The sequence below is a fragment of the Tachyglossus aculeatus genome, chromosome 5 (assembly GCF_015852505.1).
Source record: "Tachyglossus aculeatus isolate mTacAcu1 chromosome 5, mTacAcu1.pri, whole genome shotgun sequence".
Taxonomy (NCBI): domain Eukaryota; kingdom Metazoa; phylum Chordata; class Mammalia; order Monotremata; family Tachyglossidae; genus Tachyglossus; species Tachyglossus aculeatus.
This window is the reverse complement of record NC_052070.1, coordinates 47,208,556-47,233,915: the sequence shown is the minus strand read 5'-3', so window position 1 is coordinate 47,233,915 and position 25,360 is coordinate 47,208,556. Positions and strand designations below refer to the sequence as shown.

At 46.8% G+C, this 25,360-nt stretch overlaps 1 protein-coding gene across 1 annotated transcript; it reads left to right on the top strand.

The window, feature by feature from the left end:
* The first annotated feature begins 66 nt into the window (after positions 1-66).
* On the top strand, positions 67-23,576 carry ENO1 (enolase 1). The gene is made up of 12 exons (XM_038746320.1): positions 67-171; positions 3,154-3,247; positions 6,784-6,879; positions 9,647-9,705; positions 11,234-11,303; positions 13,621-13,754; positions 14,183-14,405; positions 15,726-15,923; positions 18,094-18,295; positions 19,197-19,305; positions 19,672-19,730; positions 23,123-23,576. The coding sequence occupies exons 2-12, from the start codon at positions 3,163-3,165 to the stop codon at positions 23,190-23,192; spliced, it is 1,305 nt and encodes a 434-aa protein (XP_038602248.1). The 5' UTR covers positions 67-171; positions 3,154-3,162; the 3' UTR covers positions 23,193-23,576.
* Positions 23,577-25,360: the final 1,784 nt, after the last annotated feature.

Genomic DNA, 25,360 nt, shown 5'->3' with positions numbered 1-25,360 from the left:
CCAGCAGAAAAGCGGGGCTTGGAAGGAGGGGCTTGGGGAAGTTAAAAAAGAAGTGTACACCGTTACCAACCCCCTTTTGGTGTCAGCAGTAGCGGCAGTACAACCACCACCACCACCACCACCACCGGTTGTCTCGGCTCTTTCCCTCTTTGGCCTCAAGCCTTCATCAAGGTAAGGAGAGCAGGGAAATTTGGGCCCAAGCTGCAGCGCGAGGAAAAGGGAGCACGTTTTTGCCAAGAGTTTTGTGGGAGATTCCCTCCCCCCGGCCTTATTTTAGAGGGACAATAAATTCATTGAAATGGATTGGATGGAGGCCATTTTATGGATGCCCGGAATGGGGGACAGAGGCATCCCCACATTCATTCAATCATATTCAGTGAGCGCTTACTGTATGCAGAGCACTGTACTAAGCGCTTGGGAAGCACAAGTCGGCAACATATAGAGACGGTCCCTACCCAACAACGGTTGGGCCCCGCTCTCCCCCCCATTTTAAGGGCTCCCTGTACTGGGGAAAGGGACTTTAGACTTTTAGACTGTGAGCCCACTGTTGGGTAGGGACTGTATATGTTGCCAACTTGTACTTCCCAAGCGCTTAGTACAGTGCTGTGCACACTGTAAGCGGTCAATAAATACGATTGATGATATTTAAGTCCTCCCAAGTCGAGGCTGGCCCAGCGGGCTTCTGACTGTGAGCTGTTGAAAATCTAAAGAGTAGAGGCAGGTTTCCTGAATCCCTGCCGCGCGAGGTGTGTGTCGTGGGAAGGGATGTAGATTTTCTTGCTTGTTCTCTGGAGGAAAATCGCACCTCTTTTAACTGGAGAGCACCTCGTTCTTCCACGAGAAGGGATTTATTGAAAAACGTTTTGCACTCCCAAGCAGAAGCGAAGGGATAGCTGAGATTTTTCTATTTTTTGGCCTGTGGCCACAAAGCATGTAGGACCATACGCAGGGAAGTCACGAACTGCTGTAAGAATGCCCTCAGAATAGGTGTGTCATAAGGGAAATGAACAAATATGGAACCCTCCAGAAGGGATTTAGTTGTTACCTCGCCGGAGACTAAGGACACGGCATGACGAACACTTTGTGTCCCAGCAGAAAGGAAATAAATTCATTCATTCAGTCGTATTGCACGCTTACTGTGTGCTGAGCACTGTACTAAGCGCTTTGGAAAGTACATTTCGGCAAAGATAGGGACAGTCCCTACCCAACAACGGGCTCACAGTCTAGAAATAATGGAGGGCCCATGAAGACTGAAAAAATCTTGGAGCGTTGTATCTATCCAGAGAATAGCTCATTCATTTGCAGGCTCTTGGCCTCGTGGTCACTCAAAATGGAGGAGGGGACAAGAATTGGGGACCCTGCCGATGGGAGGTGCACCTTCTCTACCCCTTCCACAGTGTTTTGAGTTTGCTAATGGCCACTCAGAGCCATGGTGTCCAACAGGAATGGCTTTTAAATCGGCAGAGGTTATATAACTGCAAAGATTGATGTTAGCTGTTGACCAAATTGCCTCAAAATCCTCGGGGCTAATGGGCAGGTAGCCAGAGAGCTCTCTAATTTGGTAAGAATCTGTCAAAAAAAAAAAAAAGCACCGGTAACTTCCTCTTCAGTGTCCTGCATATCTCACTTGACCTTCTGTTCTAAGTCTTGCCTATTTCTGACTCTGGTCCCCTATACCCCACCCTATTCATAATCAGGATTTGATTTTCCGCTGGTTCACAGGTCAATCTCTGGTACAGCCCAGAGATAAACAGTAAAGCACAAGGAGTCCGCGTGCTCCCAGGTTCTTGTGGGAGCCAGCCAGAGATGACTGAGCAAAGGTGAAAGACAGTAAAGGGTGACTGTCTCTTGAGTGAGAATGGGGATCTCAAAACTAAAATGAGGGTGGCACGAAGTTCAGGGTGGTCAATAACTTGGCCAACAGGTGCATTTTTAAAGTGTAAAGAATACAAAAGCCGAGACACAAATCTGTACTACCTACAGAATTGGGAGTATCAGAAGTGAGTTAAATCAACTTGGAAATGTGGTGTTGTGGAGAAGGAAACATCACAGTCAAAGGATTGCAGGGAAGGTTTGGGTCATTTTTTTCATTTGATAGTGACCAATTAACGCTATCAGAATAATGAACCGTTGATCAAACGGGTGACTTGGGTTTAGAAGTGGAATGAGAAAATAAATTGGCCTAATGCAAATGCAGCCTGTTACTCTTTAAAGCCACATCTGCCTCTCAGGATATGCTAGAGGAGGAGGAGGAGAACCAGTAAACGTTTTTTTGGAGAAAGTTCCACAAGTGGAAGTGGATATAGTCGGTTGCATCACCTCCTAAGAGGGTTAAAGAACAAAATTCAGAAGAAATGAGGTGGGGTGGAGCCGCTGCAGACACTAACAGGGAGTTGGAGTCTGCGTAGGGCTGCTTTGCTGCAGTTCACCTTCCGTTGCCCAGATCCGTTTCTTCTGCCACTAGGTGGAAGATTCTGCATTTTCCAGTTGTCTGGTGCGTAGTGTTTTTTGGACCGCCTCCTCTCTCCAAGCATCCCCATATGCCAAGGTTGACTCATTCCCTTAATTCCAAGTCATGACATGTTCAGAACTCTTAAACTTTTTCTTGAAAATGTGGAGGGGACCAGTCATTTTTCAAACTTCTTGGGGGTGGAAGATAATAGTCATAATCATAATGGCATTTGTTAAGCGCTTACTATGTGCAAAGCACTGTTCTAAGCGCTGGGGGGGTACAAGGTGATCAGATTGTCCCATGTGGGGCTCACAGTCTTAATCCCCATTTTACAGATGAGGTAACTGAGGCACAGAGAAGTGAAGTGACTTGCCCAGGGTCACACAGCAGACATGTGGCGGAGCTGCGATTCGAACCCATGACCTCTGACTCCAAAGCCCAGGCTTTTTCCACTGAGCCATGCTGCTTCTCTAGAGAAAGAGAATGTTAATATGTAATTGTTGCAATAAAATCTTTACTGACGGCATTTTTAAGCATCTGAATTCTGCACTTTCTAAATGTTAGTGTCTGCCAAATATCCAAAGCTCTATGTTCAGAAATTGTTGATCGAAAAAAACATAGTTTGTATAAATCTCAAAATGAACCACGCTAAAAGGTGAGGTGGTCTCATCTGTCCTGAATTGTTAATCTGTTCTTTGCAGACCCTCACCATGTCCATTCTCAAGATCCATGCCCGGGAGATTTTTGACTCACGGGGGAACCCCACTGTGGAGGTCGATCTGCACACCAGCAAAGGTTTGTGCTGTTCTGCTCTTCCTATCTTCCTTCCCCTGTCACTCACTGGGTCCCCAACCTTCCATTTTGAAGGCATAAGCCCTCCTAGAATGAAAGCCAGCCCTGAGAAAATTAAAAATTTCTCTTCCTTTTGACCACGGCAAGGGATGGTGCATGGGTGATTAATGGGGTGGGGCGGTGGGTGACACCCCATCTGGAATCCGTACTTCTGCATCTGTTCATCTTGCTGTAGAACTTTTCCTAAGCAAAGGGAGACAGCAGTGAAAACTGAAAAATGTGATTCACCTCCCAAATACCTCAGAGTCTAAACTTATTTAATTTTGTGCTTCCAGTGGTTTGGCTGGAAACCTGGCATGTGTCCACATGATGAAACAGACAGTGGGAGCTTGTTGAAGTTTTATTTAGTATGGAAAGATTTGGGCAGAAGTGATGGTAATGCCACTCTGAGGCTTTCATGTTGGGGGCGGGGGGTGGTGAGATCATGGAGGAAGATATGTGCAAAGACAATGTGACACACCCACTCAGTTTCCTAATTTGCAGTGGTGGGGACAAAGAGGAAGAGTTTGTTCTAATCCCCATTTTTTGTCTCAAAAAGCACAGAGGAAGGGGGCACATTTTATCACTTGAGTAAAAACTCTTTGGATACACTACCAGAACGATTGCAGATGGAGGTGGGGCATTCTGGGAGAGATGTGTCCATGGAGTCGCTATAGGTCAGAGTTGACCCAACAGCCTAAAGACAAGACAAGGAATTGTGCTCAAAGGGAGAGGTTCTTCTAGACTGTGAGCTCCTTGTGGGCAGAAATTGTCACTTTCCCAAGCGTTTAGTAATGAATGAATAATGAATGAATGAAGGGTTCCCTCCATCTTAGTTTGGAACAGCTAACGGACTGAAATCTGTGTCTGACTGTAAGAGACTGTTGTAAAGCTGCAGGGAGCCTGGGGAAGAATGTATCAAGGCCAGGGCTAAACCTTGTCCCAAAGTGATGCAGAGTAAAATGAAGGAAATCAAGTGGTTCCAGCTTAATCATTTGTGGGACTGAATACATCGCTACTTGCTGAGAGTTGTGCACCTCCCACTATGAGTCATAACCCAACTAGTAAAACTCTCCAGTCTTCCTGCCACGCTACCTCTTGATGCTTACTAAAAATGGATTCTCAAGTCTACAACTTTCATTGATACCCCCAGTTTAACTTGTCCTCCCTCTCTCCACTTCTACATAAGCGGCTTTGAGTAATAAAGCAACCCCAGAATTGGGCTGTTAAAAGCAAAGGCTTGGGGCTCCTGAACATGAGCTCAGTGTCACGTCTCTTTGGGGAGGTTGGTAACTTCCCTGCCTCTCATGTGAGGCTGCACTGTTGAGTCAGAGTGTGAGACTTGCCAATCACAGATGAATGGAACTTTTTAAAAAGTAGAGCAGAGAGGCCCCAGAGAGGGGAAGGATTCCTTCATGTTGGTCTAAAGTCAGTCAGCCTTTTCTCCTCCAAGCCGGTGTATTACCAGTGGGTTATATTAGCCTCTTCTCCAGCAGTTTTTCTATTTAAGTTTGGTATTCATGGAAGCTGATGACCCCCTGCTTAGTTACACTTGCTTTGCTCCTTCCTTATCTCTGTAGACATTGAGTACAGCTAGGCAGCCCCTGCTGACTGGTTTGGTTTTTGCCCCCCCAATCACATCAAACTGCAGAGTCTGGAATTTGGAGGGGCATCTTCAAATGTTTTGTTTGCATTTTTAACATGTAATTCTTTTTAGGATGATGACCTAGGTGAGTCCTTCAGGAAATTGTCTTCAATAAAATTATTTTTTTTTTTAAATTGACTCTCTCATTCCTGCAGTTCCCCCTTAAACATGCTTTTTTTTGCCTTTTAGCCACTGGTTTATTCCTTTTGCCTGTGGTTTTTCCAATGAAATTCTGATAGATAAAATCCCCTCCATTAGATTGAAAATGAGTGTTCACTCAATTTTTGACAACTTCATTGTTTTAACATTCTATGAACATGAACAGTCAATCATACTATAGTGCATGTTTTTACTAAGCATTCTGGGTAAAGATTGTTCATTATGGTATTCGTTGAGTGCTTACTATGGGTGAAGCACTGTTGTAAGCGCTGGGATATATCCAACGTAATCAAGTTGAACACAGTTCCTGTCCCACATGGGGCTCACAGTCTAGGAGGAGAAGCAGTTGAGGAAACTGAGGTACAGAGAAGTGAAGTGGCCTGCCCTGGATCACATGGCAAGCAGTTGGCAGAGCTGGGTTGAAAACCCAAGTCCTCCAACTCCCAGGCCCTTGCTCTTTCCACCAGGCCATGCTGTTGTGGCCAGGGAAAGTGTCAACCAACTCTATTGTATTGTACTCTGCCAAGTGCTTAGTACAGTGCAATGCACATGGTAAGCACTGATACCACTGATGGATAGAGCATTATTGTGCCATTAGGGAAATTCTTCCGGCATCCTAAGTCTGTTTTCAGCTCAGGGCAGTGTTGAAAGATGAGGTTTTACATTTAACATTGTATGAGTATTACATTGTAAGTTTTCCTTAATGTGAGGTTCTGCCAAAATGCAACCCACATAAAATAGAACTGAGTGTCATTTAGTCCCACATCCAGTAGGTCAAATGTTGCCAGTCACAAGCAGAGCAATTGTGCTACTGAAGTTTAATTCAAGCCAGTTGATATAAAAAACAAAGTGTAACTCCTGTTACATTCCCAAGGCCATTTGCATTCATACCTCCATGTGTATTCTTTTAGGAAATCCTTTCCAGCTTAAACACCCACCCACAATGTTTCACAAAATCCCCTCCCTTTAGTGTTCCCAGAGCTGGGTGACATTTTGCTCACCACCATCTGCCAGTGTCCTCATTCTTCTGCCTAATGTAGCAACAAAATTGCTAGTTGCTTCATTTTGGGGAGGCTGCATGCCTCTTGTTCTTTAGGCTGTTGATGCTTCAAGGTTGTGTTCCTGGCCTTGTCTCCTTTTGCTGATTGGACTTTATCTTCTGCTTTCAGGCCTCCTATTGTGCGAAAGCAGGCCTATGCAGTGAGCTTGCACAATAGCTGTTGTGTACTAGTTAGGCCGGGTTGACCTTGCTTTCTGGATGGCCAAATGAATTTCCTTAATGAGTGGTATGAATGAGCTTTCTCAGGCCAGAATGCACAAAGATTAAGAACTGGCAACCTGAAATTGAAACCTGGGCTTTGCATGAGCTTGATAGTGTGTGGTGAGGGATAGTGTGCTTTTCAGTGCCCCAAGATTTCATGAGCATGACTGATCAGATGTTGGCATTAATCAGTTGTATCCACTGAGCACCTACTGCGTGCAAAGCAGTGTACTAATGCTTGGGAGATCACAATACACCAGAATAAGCACACGTGTTCCCTGCCCAAAACAAATTTACAGCCTAGAGGGATTATAAACTTTTCACTCCCAATTTGTGAGGAGGGAGGAAGCTTATTGCTTGGCTTTTGATGTTCTAACCCTCCTAATTAACAAAAAAAAGCAAACATGACTTTCTCATCTTTTCTCCATTCTCCAGGTCTCTTCAGAGCTGCTGTGCCCAGCGGTGCTTCCACTGGCATCTATGAGGCCCTGGAGCTCCGGGACAATGACAAGACCCGCTATATGGGGAAAGGTAAAGCAATGATTTCCACCCCCCACCTCTTAGGTATTTCTCTTGTGGTTTCCATCATTGCCAACAGCTGTTGCTCTCCCTCCATGTGGTTTGGGTCTCCTGGAAGGCTCAGAAGTACCTCAGCTGTTGAATAGCTCCTTTGAGGTGGGCTGTGATTTCAGGGACTTTGGGTTGCTCGTAGACTGTGAGTAGTGTAATTTATCTCCCCTGACATTTACTCCAAGGCCCTTGTTCTGTGTTTGGTTAAATTAAAGCAGAGAAACTAGATCCTCTTGTCTGTTGAGTCTACAGTCCTCTGGTCCCAGAAACAAAAGCCCAGTCTCCCTAAGTAGATGTTCAGTTAGGGAGAAATTTGGAAACATCTTTCCAGAGCAGATCCTCTTGGCTGTAGAGCCAGTAGGCTCTGCATCCTTCTTTGCACTTGAATAGATGTTCTTCAAATGGAAATATTCCTGTACTTTGAAATATTCTTCTACATTAAGGGCAGTGATTACTGTGGATACAAATAGACACAACCATCTGTGGCTTTCTTCACATAGGCAACAATGTCTGGCATCTCTGGCCACAATAGAGGGATCCTGGTTACTACTAGGTCAGGCAGCTGAAAATTGGCATTGCACTCCAATGAGCCAGAGTGTTTTGCTTGTCTCCTGCACTCGGTTCACACAGCCTCATAGAGAAGAGCTAAGTAAATTGCAGTGGCTCTTGAAGGAGACAATATAGGGGAGAGGTGAGGAAGGTCTTCCATATCTTCCCTCCCTTTGAGAGAGAGAGGGCTCTAAAAAATAGGTTTTTGACATGTTTGCTATGCTCCTGTTCCCTCCCTGAAATGCTCGTTTGTTGTATTGCAACAATTTCTCCAGCAACAAGAACAGGCCTCTGAGGATTAAGGTTTCAGATTGGGAATAGCTGCAGAAGCCAAAAATCTTTAAGAAGTCTCCTCTGATTATCTCACATCTCATGAGGAAAAGGCATCAACTGATTTCAGAATTCAGTATTATGGTCCAGTTTCATTAAGATATTTTGGAGTCTTTAGTTAAAGAGGGCTGCCTAAAATGGCATTGTTAATCTATGTGCTCCTTAGGGCAATTCTTCATCTGATTTATTTGCTCAGCATAGTTGAGACAAAAGGTCTTTGGAAATGTTCCTTTGTAGCTGACATGTTAGTCACTCCTGAGAGAAAGGTTGGTGTATTTCAGGAGGGTTGAGAGATGGAGGGGGAGTTTCACACAGTTTGATTTTTTTTTTTTTCTTTCCACACCAGTCACTCCCTCAATTTCAGTTCAAGAAACTTGGTTGCTAGGGAAACTGGGAAGGATTCAGATTTCAATAACAAGAATTGTCCAAACCTCATCGCCACTTGTTTTTTTAGTTACCTCTTTGTGATGGAAGAACATTAGGCTTCATGGTAGTTAACAGTGCTAGCTACTCCTGCCAGAGATGGAGCATGACCCTGAGTCAGAACACCTGGAATCTTTTTTTTCCAGGTAATGTCACCTGGAGAAAATCATTTACTATCTCATGATCTCAGTTTCTCCATTTTTAAAGGGGCTAATCACAGCACCCCCTTATCTAATTCTCAGGGATGGGGAGAGACAAAGCTTTGAGCTCTCTAAAGATAAGCCCTGTGTAAACTTCTGAGTTGTGACCCTGAATTCTCATTAATTCCCACAGCTTGACTCCATTCCTGTTAGCAGCATTCCAGAAGCCCCCAGTTGAAGCAGGGCTAAGTGCTGTTTACCTCCCTTCCAATTACAAAGGCTTCTTTGATACTGCTATTCATTCATTCATTCGTATTTATTGAGCGCTTACTATGTGCAGAGCACTGCACTAAGCGCTTGGGAAGTACAAGTTGGCAACAGGTAGAGATGGTCCCTACCCAACAAGGGGCTCACAGTCTAGAAGGGGGAGACAGACAACAAAACATGTAGACAGGTGTCAAGTCATCAGAACAAATAGCTTCTCTTGCTTCAAGATGCTTTGTAGTATTATTAACTCTACCCTTTTGGGGAGAGGCAATGGAGAGTGCCCCGAAGACTTGGGGGAGCATATTAGCATGTGGGGTCACCGGTGGAACCTAAAAGTACTTAGTGAGCCAGTGACTTAGCTGAAAGCACGGTTGACTGGAGCTGTTGCATAACATGGGGGGAGGGTCGTGGAGGGAATAAAATGCTGAAATCTGTAAAGTGAAAAATGTACTCCATCACAGGGTTCTTTGTAAGGCCCACCTAGGAGAGAAGGGTAGCTGGCAATTATGAGGCCCTTAAAACACTCTTTCCTGCTCCTCTGTTATCTTCCTGCTCTTCTGCACAAATTTCTCTCTTACAGGTGTTCACCTTTTCCATTTTTATATTATTCTTTCTCCTTTCTGTCGATCTTTGCCCCGTCAGGTGTTTCCAGGCCTGTTAAGTATGTTAATGAGTTCCTGGCGGCTGCCTTATGTACCCAGGTAATGGTCTGTGCATTATGGTCTGTCTGCAGCTGGTGCCTCCAGTGCATGGGCTTGCAAACTAACCTTCCAGCAGGCATTCTTAGTTGGTGTCCATCTCTGGTTTTCTCTTCTTGATAGACCAAAAGTGTTCACTAGTCCTGGAAACCAGACTCTCAGATGGGACAGAGGTGCTGTGGTGTTGAAGTGGGTGGCTGGCATTCAATAGCCTGGGTGGGCTGAAGTAGTTATTCTAGGCAGGGTTATCTGTCATCTAGCAATGCCTGCTTAGCCTGTGTCTGTTATAGGTCAGTGATGTGATTTGCTTGTTCCTTCTAGGTGTCTTAAAAGCTGTCGAGCACGTCAATAAAACTATTGCACCCGCCCTGATTAGCAAGGTAGGAGCCGTCCTCATTTTCACTAACCTATATTGATGCCTTTTGAGTGTTTCCCAATTTCGGTAAGTCGTCTTCTCCCTCATTAAGTTTTTTCCTAAAAGCTGAAAAACCAGATCAAAAATGCATGAGAATAAATGAATATAAGCTAACCCTTCCCATGATTGTGAAACTGCTTTTGTTAAGTGACTGATAGGACTGAGTCTGAGGAACCTAGAATCCCTCCCTTCCCAGTTAGAAGGTTAAGTCAAGGGGCGTGAATCTTTCTTCCTTAAGCCGTCTGGCCTTTTGTAAAAATCATATTTGGTAAATAACTGAAATCTAACACATCCCTCTACTGAGGGAGCCTAGAGCCATGCATTCATGGCTCTTGTCTCTTTGCTTTTAAACTTGAGTGATTTATTGGTTTTGTTTTTTAAAATCCCTCATTGAGGAATAAATTTCAAATGGGAAATGGTTGGGGAAAGGAGAAAACCAGTCTTGTCCTAGCAGACTGGAGGAGATGCTTTTCCTCGTTTTCTTTTGAGTCTTCCCATCTCATTTATACAGGCCCTTCCCAAGAAGCAGTGTGCTGTAGTGGATAGAGCATAGGCTGGGAGTCGGAAGGTCGTGGGTTCTAATACTGGCTCTGCCACTTGTGTGCTGTGTGACCTTGGACAAACCACTTCTCTGTCCCTCAGTTCCCTCATCTGTAAAATGGGGATTGAGACTGTGAGCCCCATGTGGGACAGGGAGTATGTCTAACCTGATTTGCTTGTGTCCACCCCAGTGCTTAGTACAGTGCCTGGCACACAGTAAGCGCTTAACAAATACCACAATTAAAATTATAACTCCCTGCCCGGTGATACAGGAGACTACTTTTTTTTCTCCCCCTTGGCTCTAAGAAGCATAATGTCTCTCCCCCCGCCCGGAAGAAAGCACTGCATTTTGTTCCTTCATATCTAAATCCTACCAGGAGAGCCAGGTGTGCTAGCTCTTCCTACTCCTTTACCCAAATTTGACTAAGCTGCCCTCCTTTGGGAAGGGCCAATCCACAAAGTGTCCCATGTCCCCACACCTCCCCAAGAGCTGTTTGGGGCAGCAGGCATAAATAGGAGCAAGGCCCCTCTCCTTATAGGCCTGGGTAATGACAACTCTCAGGCAGGGAAGCAGTGGTGGTTTGCACAATATTGGTAGAGGAAGAAGGATTTTTAGGGTGGCATTTACAGTCTTTTAATGCCGCCTCCTCCCCAGACCACTCCCATTGACAGCCTTGCTTCCACTACTCAGGCCTGTGCGGCATCTGACTGAAATTTGGAAGGGCAGTCATGACCAGGAATTGGGACGGACTTATCGGAAAACTGGCTGTCCTTTATTGCTCTTCGGTTTTTATCTCCATGCCAGTGCAAGATGGGACACAGGTCATGATTACCTTGACTTAGCCAGGCCCTGGTCAGCTGGACTGCCACTGTGTTGGGCCTCTTGTGCTTGGTTGATTAGATAGATTCAGTCTTCCTCCCACAATAATGTCTATCTCTCTCGTTCCCTGCAGAAGGTGAATGTGTTGGAGCAGGAGAAGATTGACAAACTGATGCTGGAGATGGATGGTTCCGAGAACAAATGTAAGTGCGCATGAGTTCAAGGAACTTTTTAGACTGTGAGCCCACTGTTGGGTAGGGACTGTCTCTATATGTTGCCAATTTGTACTTCCCAAGCGCTTAGTACAGTGCTCTGCACATAGTAAGCGCTCAATAAATACGATTGATGATGATGATGATGTAGGATAACCTGTTCTGGAGGTGGATGCAGTAAAGCACTTTCTTTGAAGGACAGCTGCTTTGCAGACCTCCTTGGTGGCAGTGGGATAGGCTACAGTACCTCCCGAGGCCCCTTTTGGCTTCCTGAGGAATTAGGTCAGATTGTGGGTTGTAAGGACAGTTGGATACCTGAGTCTCTCTTGCAGTATAGTCACAGGAAGGGCATATACTAAGACTTGCTGATATTGGAGTAACTTTGAATGGCTTTCTGCTTTCACTTCCTCCCCTCGCTTCTCCCCTCCGGGGAGATTGTAACGGTCTCTGTTTCCAGTTTGGGTCCAAGAATAGAATTGTTTCTTGACTGCTGTGTACCTTGGCAGTGTCCACTACGAGAGCTATTACAAGCAAATATTTAGTATTCAGGCACACTGGATTAGCCTTGCTCATTTATTCATTCATTCAGTCGTATTTATTGAGCGCTTAGTGTGCAGAGCACTGTACTAAGCACTTGGGAAGTACAGGTTGACAACATACGGAGATGGTCCCTACCCAACAACAGGCTCACAGTCTAGAAGGGGGAGACAGACAACAAAACAAAACATTAACAAAATAAAATAGAATAGTAAATATGTACAAGTAAAATAAAGAGTAATAAATCTGTACAAACATACAGGTGCTGTATGGGTGGGGACTCAGTCTGGAAAGGCCTCCTGGAGGAGGTGAGCTCAGTAGGGCTTTGAAGGGAAGAAGAGAGCTATCTTGGCAGATGTGCAGAGGGAGGGCATTCCAGGCCAGGGGGATGACAGGGGCCGGGGGTCGATGGCGGGACAGGCGAGAACGAGGCACAGTGAGGAGGTTAGCGGCAGAGGAGAGGAGGGTGCCGGCTGGGCTGTAGAAGGAGAGAAGGGAGGTGAGGTAGGAGGGGGCGAGGTGATGGAGAGCCTTGAAGCCAAGTGTGAGGAGTTTTTGCCTGATCCATAGGTTGACTGGTAGCCACTGGAGATTTTTGAGGAGGGGAATAACATGCCCAGAGTGTTTCTGCACAAAGATGATCCGGGCTACAGCATGAAGTATAGACTGAAGTGGGGAGAGACAGGAGGATGGGAGATCAGAGAGAAGGCTGATGCAGTAATCCAGTTGGGATAGGTTGACAGATTAAACGAGGAGGGTAGCAGTTTGGATGGAGAGGAAATGTCCATTTGTCCACCCACCCCATTTCCCCTCGATAGGGTGTGGGGAAGTGGGGGAGGAAATGGATTTAGAAAACAAGTCATAGCTCAGACCTCAGAATTTTAACACTTTTGAAACTGAGGTCCTTAAACCTATTCTTCTTGGTGGAGAAAAGTCAGCAGACAAAACAACTTGGAGGGAAAAAGCATAGACCATTTTTTTTTTTTAAAAAAAGACTAACCCCCATACTTACGGACTTTCACTTTTAATTTAAACTAGTTCTTATTAAAAAAAATTCTCAAACTTCAGGAAAAAAGTATAATTCCTTTTTTTCATCTGGGATGAAAATGGGACAAGAGGGGGTTCTAAAACTCAGGAATTTGGGGTTAGAACATCAGTCAGTTCACTCTAAGCAATATCCTGTCCTTGCCTTCTCCATGGGTCATAGGGGCAGCAAGGAGAAGAGCAGATTTTGCTTGTGACTTCCTGCTTCCTGGGGACTAAGTCATCAATGAGCACTTACTATGTGCAGAACAACACACAAAGCACTTGGGAGAGTACAGTACAACAGAGTTGGCAGACCCCTTCCTTGCCCGCAACAAATTTACAATCTAGAGTCTCCTGGGTTTTCATATGGGGACTTTGAGAATCTGTGCTGCTAGTTGTGCTGTTGCTCTTGGAAGTGAACAGGAATGGGAAAATGCTTTGTGTGATGGGAGAGGGAGGTGGCGTGAATCCGCAAAGCTTTTGGGTTACCCCCAACAGAGGTGGTACATCAGGTGTAGGTAGCCATCCTGCTGTTGCAGGCCCTCGATCTAGGCCCAACACTTCTCTCGGTATCACTGTGGCCTGAAGTGGGGGTCCCAACCAGGGTCAGTGCTGTTGCTCCGTGGAGGGGTGGGATGGGTTTCCGGATTCTTCCAGCCAGTTTACTAGTTCTGAGGTGTTCCGGTGCCAACAAAGGAGTGTGAAAAATGTAGATCATCAAAACCCAACTTGGTTCTTGTTTCAGCCAAATTTGGCGCGAATGCCATCTTGGGGGTGTCCCTGGCTGTCTGCAAGGCCGGAGCTGCAGAGAAGGGCGTCCCTCTGTATCGTCACATCGCTGACCTGGCTGGAAACCCAAACGTCATCCTGCCTGTTCCCGTAAGTCTTCCGTTAGGGCTCCACAGGTTGGGGTGGGGTAGGTGGTCACCCTGCTTGAAGAGGGGTCCCAACAATTGATATTCTCTCCCTTTTACCTCCCATGAAACTTAGCCATGGGGAAAAGCTGTAGTGACCCATAGCATTTCTGCACCGCTGAGAAATGTGGATCTGAGACTCCCTTAACTGCCATTATTTGACAGGAGTACATTCTGCCTCCTCATCTCACTTTGTCACCTTGAGCAACAGCATTAGTTACCTGTCAATCGGTGGTAGTTATTGAGTGCTTCCTGTGTGCTAAGCACTTGAGAGATTACACTGTAAGAGTTGGTAGACATGTTCCTTGCCCAACTCGGGCCCCTGAGCTGTCGGGCAGCTGCCCCATTCATTGCACCATCCCATCTCTCCCCCATCTTTCCTTCCCCCTCCAGGCTTTCAACGTGATCAACGGTGGCTCCCATGCTGGCAACAAGCTGGCCATGCAGGAGTTCATGATCCTCCCAATCGGAGCAGAGAGTTTCAAGGAGGCTATGCGCATTGGGGCCGAGGTGTATCACAACTTGAAGAATGTCATCAAGGAAAAATACGGGAAGGATGCCACCAATGTGGGGGATGAGGGTGGCTTTGCCCCCAACATCCTGGAGAACAAAGAAGGTGATCAGCTGAGGCCTCTTGAACATCCCACATAGTAGTTAAAATCTCAGAGGGTGAAGGCAGGGCCCAATTACCAGTTTTATCCGTCCCAAGTGCTGGCTTTTCCCATTGCTATCTTCTGTGTGCCAGGCACACTGAGCAATGGGGTAAATACAAGATAATCTGGTTGAACACAGTCCCTGTCCCACATGGGGCTCACAGACTATCTAAAGAGGTAGTAGGTTTTAATCCCAATTTTACAGAAGAGTAGAAGATCCCAGGGCGCCTCAAACCAGGTTTGGGGTGCTGGGCCACAGGCCTGGTAGATTTCCTTCCTTCTTTCCAAAGGGAAGGGAGCCTATTAAGATGTTTCCTTTTTCAAAATCTTCCTTACAATATTATTATTATTGTTCTAGTAAGCACTGGAATAGGTTCAGTTTATGCAGATCAGACATAAGCCCTGTCCCACACAGGGCTCACAGGCTAAATAGGGTAGAGAATGAGTATTGAATCCCCATTTTGTTGATGCGGGGACTGAAGCACTGGAAAGTTGTCTTGTCCATGGTCACACAGCAGGCAGGAGACAGCCAGGATTAGAGATTCCTTAAGAGAGCTAGTTTGAACAATGTTCAGTCTGTAAGGGTGAAGCTTGAACAAAACTTGGAAAGCTGCCCTTCAGCCAGGCAAACGTTCTTGTGCTCCTCCAGGACTAAGAAGGGGCTTGGATCCAGGACCCTGGGGCATGAAGGGCCTGTAGGTTTCCCTGGGGTTCCTAGGCCTCATTTTGGTAGGAGGTTTACAGCGAGTTGTGGAATCTTCAAATGCAAGTTGTGACATTCTCTTCCTAAACCAGGGAGGGTCCATAATAGAAAATGACTTCATGATGGGACTGGTCGCTAATAGCAGGAAGTATAAATAGGCCTTCTCCATTCAGGTCTCCCCCTCTGGAATGCTTACAGTGGCTGCTTAGCCTCTGCCTCCATATAAGTCTCCTGCTTTGAAAGCCCTGCTCTCTCAGCTGATTACAGTAACAGTAGCCTGGCAAATGCAGCTGCTCCGGGATTCTAAATCTGGGGCAGCTGGTGGTGGGGAAGACTCTTTTTCTTAACTGCATGTCCTGCTGTGTACTCAGGTGAGGGCAATGCCACCTTCAGTCAGAAATAGCGTCTCGTTACCAAGGGAGGAGAGACCTGCGGAGGTAACTGAAGCTCCTGGGCCAGATAATTTGGGGAAAGAACATCTCCTGCCCTCCCTGTTAAACTCTCTCTTGGACTCCCTTTGAAGTGGAATGTTTGTCTTAACCCAGCCCTGGTCTATTCACTCTGCTGTTGCATCTTCCAGCTCTGGAGCTGCTAAAAAATGCTATCAGTAAAGCCGGCTATACAGACAAGATCGTGATTGGCATGGATGTGGCTGCCTCTGAGTTCTACCGCGATGGGAAGTATGATCTGGACTTCAAGTCTCCCGATGACCCCAGCAGGTACATTTCTCCTGACCAGCTAGGAGACCTGTACAAGAGCTTCATTAAGAACTACCCAGGTGAGTGCCTTGCTACAGCTTCCCCTAGTTCCTCTCCCTCCATGGTGTCAGGTCACATGAGGCCCTAAGTGCGTAGTACAGTGCTTCTGCACACAGTAAGTGCTCAATAAATACAACTGAATGAATGAGACGCATAGGTCTTTCACTGTAGCTGAGTTGGGTGGTGTAGTGGGATGGGGCATAGGCTAGTTGTGTATTGATGCCAGCCCGGTGCCACATGATTTCTGCTTAGCAAGGCCTTGGGTACCCTGCCATCGCAATGAAGATACCTGAAATCTCATGGAGGTGCCCTCATGCCCTAGAATTAGGTCTATAACTTCTCTCCGATTTCCTTAAGTTTCAGTTGACTTGTGCCTTGCTAAGGAATTAGAATGACAGGTGGCTTGACCAGGCTTTGACTTTAAGCTTGGTGATATGTACTTAGGCTGGCCTTTTGCCGAAGACAGGCATTGAAGTTTAATAGTCCTGTGAGAGATCTGTGGCATGTGATAGTTAATAAAATTATTTTTAAAAATTATTATTATTATGGTGCTTACTAAGCGCTTATGTGCTAAGTTTTCTTTAGACTGTATCTACCAACACTGTCGTACTATTCCCAAATGCTTAGTAAAGTGCTCTGCTCACCGTAAGCACTCAAGAAATCCAACTGATAGGTTGCCCAGCACTGTTCTAAGCACTGAGGTAGTTAGGTAGTTACAAGATAATCAGGTCAGATAAAGATAGAGAAGCAGGGTGGTTCAGTGGAAGGAGCATGGGCTTGAGAGTCAGGTCATGGGTTCTAATCCTGGCTCCGCCATATGTGTGCTATATGACCTTGGGCAAGTCACTTAACTTCTCTGAGCCTGTTACCTCATCTGTAAAATGGGGATTAAGACTGTGAGCCCCACGTGGGACAACCTGATCACCGTGTATTCCCCCCCCCCTCCCCGCAGCGCTTAGAACAGTGCTTTGTGCATAGTAAGCACTTAAATGCCATTATTACTATTATAAAATCTCTGTCCCACATAGGCCTCACAGTCTAAATAGGAGGGAGAACAGGTATTGAATTCCCATTTTACAGATGTGGAAACAGAAGGACAGAGAAGTTAAGTGACTTGCCCAAGAACGCATAGCACCCAGATTAGAACCCAGGTTCTCTGACCCTGCCTCCTACCACCCCCCAGCCCTATACTGTTTCCATTAGTTGACGCCCTTAATGGCATTATTGAGCGCTTACTGTGTCCTAAGCAATAGGGTAGATAACTGATAATCAGATTAGACAGTTTTAATCCCCTGTAGGGCATACAGTCTTAAATGGGAGAGCAGATTTCTTAATCTCTCTGAGCCTTGGTTCCCTCTTCTATAAGGTATGTAGAAGTGATTTTTTTTCCCCCAAGATCACCCAGCAGGCCGCAGCTGGTACTAGAACCAGGATCGCCTGAGTCCCAGACCCAAGATGCTTTCACCGTGACGTTGTCACTCCTCTAAACAGAGATGGATGACCAGGACCAGCTCTGGCGTCATAGGTGTCCTGAATGATATATTGCTGAGGTGGATCTTCCTTTCTTGGGGGCTGGACTCCCAGTGGCAGAAGCACTTGTACATGTTGTAGAAGTAGAAGACAAGATCCAGGAATAACTGCTTATTCCCTCATCTGAAACTTTCCCAATTTAATCCAAGGCATATCTGCCTCCCTAAAACCCACTGGCATACATCTCTTGGCAGGCCATTCCATCCACACAGTCTTCTCTGTCAGTTCACCCTGCTGATTCTTCCTGCCTTCCTGGAGGATACCAACTCCCCACTCTCACTCCTTGTGAATGTATAAGTGGCAATCACTGGTATATTACCACTGTCTTACTGGGGGAGAATGCAATGCAATGGAGTAGGTAGACACAATCCCTGCCCACAAGAAGCTTACAGGCCAGAGGTAGATGGCTGTGCCCATAGGGTCTCTTGTCCTCCTCCTTCCCAATATCCTCTTCTGTGCTCCTGCTCATGTCACCAGATGAGTGTTTGGCATTCCCAAACACTTTGAGCTTTCCCTTTGGGAGGGTTCCTAAGGGGCGAGTACATTTTTCTGCTCTATAAACTTCTGGCCTTTTTCCACCTAACTCTATTTGGACTAGCCTAGCTGAACCATCACCAGAAGAACAAATCCTCCTCAAGCTTTGTGTCCTTATTCCCTCAGTGGTGTCAATTGAAGATCCATTTGACCAGGACGACTGGGCAGCTTGGAAGAAGTTCACTGCCACTGCGGGTATCCAGGTGGTGGGGGATGACCTGACTGTGACCAACCCCAAGCGCATCGCTAAGGCTGTGGATGACAAGTCCTGCAACTGCCTGCTGCTCAAAGTGAATCAGATTGGCTCCGTGACGGAGTCTCTGCAGGCGTAAGTCTCCCAACGGCAGGGCCGGCAGATCCCACTGAGGAGACTGATCGATGGATCGTAAGAGTCAAGCAGATGAGTCCGGCGTGGCTTGTGTCTGATATGGCTAACAACAGGCTTTCTCCTCTCAAGACCCTGGGTGCCCGGGCATTTAGTGAAGTAATCTGTCCAGATGCAAATTCCTCAAGGAATGAATCATCATCATCATCAATCGTATTTATTGAGCGCTTACTATGTGCAGGGCGCTGTACTAAGCGCTTGGGAAGTACAAATTGGCAACATATAGAGACAGTCCCTACCCAACAGTGGGCTCACAGTCTAAAAGGGGGAGACAGAGAACAAAACCAAACATACTAACAAAATAAAATGAATAGATATGTACAAATAAAATAAATAGAGTAAAAAAATATGTATATACATATATACAGGTGCTGTGGGGAAGGGAAGGAGGTAGGATGGGGGGGATGGAGAGGGGGACGAGGGGGAGAGGAAGGAAGGGGCTCAGTCTGGGAAGGCCTCCTGGAGGAGGTGAGCTCTCAGCAGGGCCTTGAAGGGAGGAAGAGAGCTAGCTTGGTGGATGGGCAGAGGGAGGGCATTCCAGGCTCGGGGGATGAATGAATGAATAAGCTCAGGAATGACCTTTTGTGTCTGCGGGGAAGCATGGGCATTTATTTTAGGGATCATCAACTGGCCAGCTGACAGAGGATCTACAAGATGATTTTGTTCATTGAGGTCCTGGAGAAAGTGGTTAAAATTGAGAGAATTTTGAGCACACTGGTGGAACAGCAGAATCTAAATTTGAGGGGTTGATGTCTACTGTGCAAGTTTTTAGTCTGCTCTGACTTGGAACAGTAACTGATGTTTCAGGATGGTGATGTGTCTGTTCTTTCCCCGGAATCTCTAGGTGCAAATTGGCCCAGAGCAATGGGTGGGGCGTGATGGTTTCTCATCGCTCTGGGGAGACTGAAGACACCTTTATTGCTGACCTGGTGGTGGGTCTCTGCACTGGACAGGTCAGTACCTCCTCCCAGAGCCAAAGAGACCCTCAATAACCTTCAATCAGGCCAGACTCCCGGGCTACCACTGTCACCCTACTGCCTAGAAGAAGCCTTCCTTAAACATGACAAAACTGTCTTTTTTGGACTTTCTTCCTTTCCAAACCCCTAAGAGTTCGAGGACTCTCTCCCTTCTGCAGCCCCCTGGAGCACAACAGGTCAATCCCCAGGCCCAGTTTTCTTCTCCCTTCTTGTTTTGGCTTTCCTGGGAGTCTGGTTATCACTGAGGTCCTCCATAGTCCACTCTTCTGTCAGTGGGTTCATTTGTTCTCTCCAAGTCAACCTTTGACCTCTGCTTCCTTTTTTTTTTCCCCCTTTCTCTAGATTAAGACTGGGGCCCCCTGCAGATCTGAGCGCCTGGCCAAGTACAACCAGCTCCTCAGGTATTGGGATTTAGGCCTGCTGGGAGGGAGGGATGGCTGGAGGGAACTGCCTGCTGTTGCAGAGCACTGTACTAAGCACTTGGGAGTGAACAGTAGAATCGGTGAACACAACCCCTGCCCTTGAGGAGCGTACAGTCCAGTGGGGGAGGTAGGCGCTAAAATAATAATGATGGCGTTTGTTAAGCTGTTACTATGTGCCAAGCACTGTTCTAAGCTAAACAGACTACAGCTTCAGGAGAAAGCTAAAAATTTAGAATAACAAGTGGAATCATGGGCCCGGAGCCGATAAGGGATGAGAGGTAGTGTTGCTGAGTCCAAGAAGGTAGCGTTATAGCAAGTAAGGATGGATTTGAAGTGTTCCAAATCTGCTTAGGGCTTTTGACTCTTTTTGTGGCTCCAGGTGAGGAAGGGAACTGTGGAGGCAGGCTAGAGGTGGGGGTTGTGCTGTGTGAGTTCTTGAAAGATCAGAATAAGATCTATGAATTTCAGGGTGTCAGCATAAGGGATAACTTGGTGTGCATGGTACCATGGGTTGGGCCAGAGGTGAGATTTGCAGTGTTGAGGGCCTCAAATCCGGAAAGAGTCAGAGTCAGAGGTAATGGGTTTAAATCCCGGCTCTGCACGTTGTCAGCTGTGTGATGTTGGGCAAGCCACTTAACTTCTCTGTGCCTCAGTTACCTCATCTGTAAAATGGGGATGAAAACTGTGAGCCCCCCATGGGACAACCTGATCACCTTGTAACCTCCCCAGTGCTTAGAACAGTGTTCTATCCTAATCCTTCTTGACCTCTCAGCTGACTTCGACACTGTGAACCACCCCCTTCTCCTCAACCCGCTATCCAACCTTGGCTTCACAGACTCTGTCCTCTCCTGGTTCTCTTATCTCTCTGGCCATTCATTCTCAGCCTCTTTTGCGCGCTTCTCCTCCCCCTCCCATCCCCTTACTGTAGGGGTTCCTCAAGGATCAGTTCTTGGTCCCCCTCTGTTCTCTATCTACACTCACTCCCTTAGTGAACTCATTCGCTCCCACGGTTTCATCTACATCTCGGCCCCTGCTCTCTCTCCCTTCCTCCAGGCTCATATCTCCTCCTGCCTTCAGGACATCTCCATCTGGATGTCTGCCCGCCATCTAAAACTCAACATGTCCAAGACTGAACTCCTTATCTTCCCTCCCAAACCCTGCCTTCTCCCTGACTTTCCCATCACTGTTAACGGCATTACCATCCTTCCCATCTCACAAGCCCGCAACCTTGGTGTCATCCTCGACTCCGCTCTCTCGTTCACCCCTCACATCCAATCCGTCACCAAAACCTGCCCGTCTCACCTCCGCGACATCGCCAAGATCTGCCCTTTCCTCTCCATCCAAACCGCTACCCTCCTCGTTCAATCTCTCACCCTATCCCAACTGGATTACTGCATCAGCCTCCTCTCTGATCTCCCATCCTCCTGTCTCTCCCCACTTCAGTCTATACTTCACGCTGCTGCCCGGATCATCTTTGTGCAGAAACTCTCTGGGCATGTTACTCCCCTCCTCAAAAATCTCCAGTGGCTACCAGTCAACCTACGCATCAGGCAAAAACTCCTCACTCTCACTTCAAGACTCTCCATCACCTCGCCCCCTCCTACCTCACCTCCCTTCTCTCCTTCTCCAGCCTAGCCCGCACCCTCCGTTCCTCTGCCGCTAACCTCCTCACTGTGCCTCATTCTCGCCTGTCCCACCGTTGACCCCTGGCCCCTTCCTTCCTCTCCCCCTCGTCCCCCTCTCCATCCCCCTCATCTTACCTCCTTCCCTTCCCCACACCACCTGTATATATGTTTGTACATATTTATTACTCTATTTTACTTGTACATATCTATTCATTTTATTTTTTTAGTATGTTTGGTTTTGTTCTCTGTTTCCCCCTTTTAGACTGTGAGCCCACTGTTGGGTAGGGACTGTCTCTATATGTTGCCAACTTGTACTTCCCAAGCGCTTAGTACAGTGCTCTGCACACAGTAAGAGCTCAATAAATATGATGATTGATTGATGTCCTCCCCCTGGCCTGGAATGCCCTCCCTCCACACATCCGCCAAGCTAGCTCTCTTCCTCCCTTCAAAGCCCTACTGAGAGCGCACCTCCTCCAGGCCCCTGGCCTGGAATGCCCTCCCTCCACACATCCGCCAAGCTAGCTCTCTTTCTCCCTTCAAAGCCCTACTGAGTGCTCACCTCCTCCAGGAGGCCTTCCCAGACTGAGCCCCCTCTTTCCTCTCCTCCTCCCCATCCCCCCTCTGCCCTACCTCCTTCCCCTCCCCACAGCACCTGTATATATGTTTGATCATATTTATTACTCTATTTTCCTTGTACATATTTATTCTCCACCGTCCTCCCCTGGGCCTGGAATGCCCTCCCTCTGCCCATCCGCCAAGCTAGCTCTCTTCCTCCCTTCAAAGCCCTACTGAGAGCGCACCTCCTCCAGGAGGCCTTCCCAGACTGAGCCCCCTCCTTCCTCTCCCCCTCCTTCCTCTCCCCCTCCTCCTCCTCCCACCCCCCCGCCTTACCTCCTTCCCCTCCCCACAGCACCTGTATATATGTTTGTTCATATTTATTACTCTATTTTCCTTGTACATATTTATTCTATTTATTTTATTTTGTTAATACGTTTTGTTGTCTCTCTCCCCCTTCTAGACTGTGAGCCCGCTGTTGGGTAGGGACCGTCTCTATATGTTGCCGACTTGTACTTCCCAAGGGCTTAGTACAGAGCTCTGCACACAGTAAGCGCTCAATAAATACGATTGAATGAATGAATAGTAAGTGCTTAATAAATGCCATTATTATTATTCCAGCGCTTAGAACAGTGCTTTGCACATAGTAAGTGCTTAATAAATGCTATCATTATTATTATTAAATCCCTTTGCTTTGGAGCTTTTTTGCGCAGTGCTGCCACCTTTTGGCACCTTATAGAATCACCCCCGCTCAAGGAAAGACTCTGTAATTGACAGCACCAAAGACCTTCTAGTGCCAAATTTTGAGCAAAGAATCAGCTTAATGGGAAGGAAAGTAGTAGAATCACTGGCTGATTCTAGGCTTCTTGTTGCAGGAAAGCAATTCATTCATTCATTCACTCAATCGTATTTATTGAGTGCTTACTGCGTGCAGAGCACTGTACTAAGCGCTTGGGAAGTACAAGTTGGCAACATATAGAGATGGTCCCTACCCAGCAACGGGCTCCCGGTCTAGAGGGGAGAGAATACTCCCTAGCACAGTCTAGGAAGAGAGGCTGAGTGTAACCAGCCAGCAACAAAGGTTCTGGCTAGGTGTTAGAATTCACATTTCTTTGGTTGTGGGTGGGTGGGCAGGCTAGCTTGCACTGATGCATGGACCTGTGACCCTCACTCCATCTTTGTTCCCCACAGAATTGAGGAAGAGCTGGGCAGCAAGGCTGTCTTCGCCGGCAGGAACTTCAGAAACCCTCTGGCCAAGTAAAGCTGGAGGGCCCTGAGCCCATTCAAGCACTAGTCAGCTGATTAGACCTCCCGTTCCCGTACTTAAGAAAGAAGGGCAGCTCAAGGCACCAGACCAGTTTTTCACAAGAGCCTCTCCTAGTTTAACCCCCCTCTCTCACCTCATTCTCCCTGGGATGTTCACTCCTTCAATAGAACTGCCTGATGCCCAGAACCAACCCCGTGGAAGACCTCGCTTTGTGATCTTATGAGTGGGCCAGAAATACGGTTTTCCTTGTCCACTTACCCGTATGTACGTGTGTGTGTGTGGAACTGTGTGTACTTGTGATGCAGCTCCCAAGGTGCCTGCAGGCCAGATCTTTAGTGGTTTTTACGTGCAAAATAAAAGCATCAGATAACCCCCTTGGGAACATTTGTCCGTTTTTGGGGGAGGTAGGGAATGGGATGGAGGTTGGGAGGGTATGAGGAAGACCACAACTCCAAAGACTGATACGTAGGCCACAGGTCTACCTTTACTGAAAAAGCTGATAAAGGAGCAGAACAGGAGTGTATGCCTCTCCGTTTTTTGTTGCTTTTTTTTTCCTTTGTAGATTTGTGTTGTCCTGAGACTGTAGACTGTGTTTCTCTGGGTAGGCTCCTCCCCACCCCTCTTAGGAAAGTTTCCCTTAGAGGGAACATTTTTGCAGCTCCCTTTTACAGTAGATGTAAATGATTGTGTGCATAAGCTTTTAAAGCAGATAAGGGGTCTGATTTTCATCGTGTTTCCTTTAACCCTGTCCTCTTAAATTGTTTCCGTCTTCCTCACTTTACCCTCGACCTGTGTCCTGCATAAAGAAAGAACTGAACTAAAATACATGCTCTGCCCTCAAGGAGTTTACCTGATGAGAAAATCACTTACTCTAAAGATACGTTTTCAGCTTCGTCCCTCCATGCATGCTAGAGGTTGAGCCACAGTGGAAGATATGCTAAGGCCTAGTATAGGTAAAATCAATCTGTGCTCCAACAGAGCCCACTTATGGCCAAGAGCTTTGGGCACAACCTAAGGGACTTGGATTTGGAGCTCTGCCAAACCACTTGGCTACCCAAATTCTTTGGAGGGATTGGAAGCTTCAAACCTCAGGTAGCAGAATAGACCTGCCTGTGTTTATGGGTCAGGGGGAAGACAGACCTCTGAAGCCTGAGCTGGAGCATTGGAATCAATCAAACTCGTTGAGCACTTACTGTGTGCCGAGAACTTTACTAAGCGCTTGGGAGAGTACAATATAACAGAGTTGGTGGGAACGTTCCCTCCTTAGTACAGTGCTCTGCACATAGTAAGCGCTCAATAAATACGATTGATTGATTGATTGATTACAGTCTAGAGGGGGAGACTGATATTAATATAAATTAGATATGTTCAGGTGCTATGGGGCTGAGGGAGGCATGGACAAAGAAAGCAAATCCAAAGTCAAGGGCAATGCAGAAGGGAGTGAAAGCAGAGGAACGGAGGGCTTGGTCAGGGAAGGCCTCTTGGAGAAGTGCTTTGAAGGTGGAGAGTGATTGTTGGCTATGAAGAGGGAGGGCATTCCAGGCCAGATGATTCAATTCCAGTTCCAGCTCCAACCATCTGAACAATGAGCGTTGCCGGCGCAGCCTGGCCAACTCATCTCTGGAGAGGGGTTTCAGTACTAAATAAATAGTATTGGATTTTGAGGCTGTGAAATCTGTAAAGGAATGTAAGCTCCTTGTGGGTAGGGAATAGATCTTGTGTCTTTGTGCTTTCCAAAGCGCTTAGTTCAGTATGTTGCCCTTGGTGGGAGCTCAAAAAATTTTAAAAAAGGACCTGTTTTTGTAAGTCCACAAAGGAAGCGGCTGGGTGCATTGTTTCTTTCTGCCTGGGAGAAACCAATGTGAGTAAGCTGAGAGAGTCCGTTGCAGACAATTCCTCTGCTTAGCTCTGGACTAGACTTTTTTCAGGAGCCAAGAGAGTTTTTTTTTTTTCTTCCAGCTCACTGAGTTAGGAAGCAAAGCAAGGAGAACAGGAAACATTTTAAGGAGAGAATGAGACAGTCCCAGACAATGCTACATCAAAGCTGAAAATGGAGTCTTGCTGCAGGTAGACCAAAATACTATATGGCAACCAACTGAAGAGTAGCTCTACTTGAATAGACATTTCATGGATTGAGGGGACATGCAGAAACAGCAGCAGGC

Bases quoted from the DNA above. Each gene is read 5' to 3' on its own strand.
- ENO1 (XM_038746320.1), top strand. From the start codon at position 3,163: ATGTCCATTCTCAAGATCCATGCCCGGGAGATTTTTGACTCACGGGGG. The intron at 14,406-15,725 runs GTGATCAGCTGA...TGCATCTTCCAG, and splicing joins CATCCTGGAGAACAAAGAAG to CTCTGGAGCTGCTAAAAAAT. The intron at 15,924-18,093 runs GTGAGTGCCTTG...TTATTCCCTCAG, and splicing joins CTTCATTAAGAACTACCCAG to TGGTGTCAATTGAAGATCCA.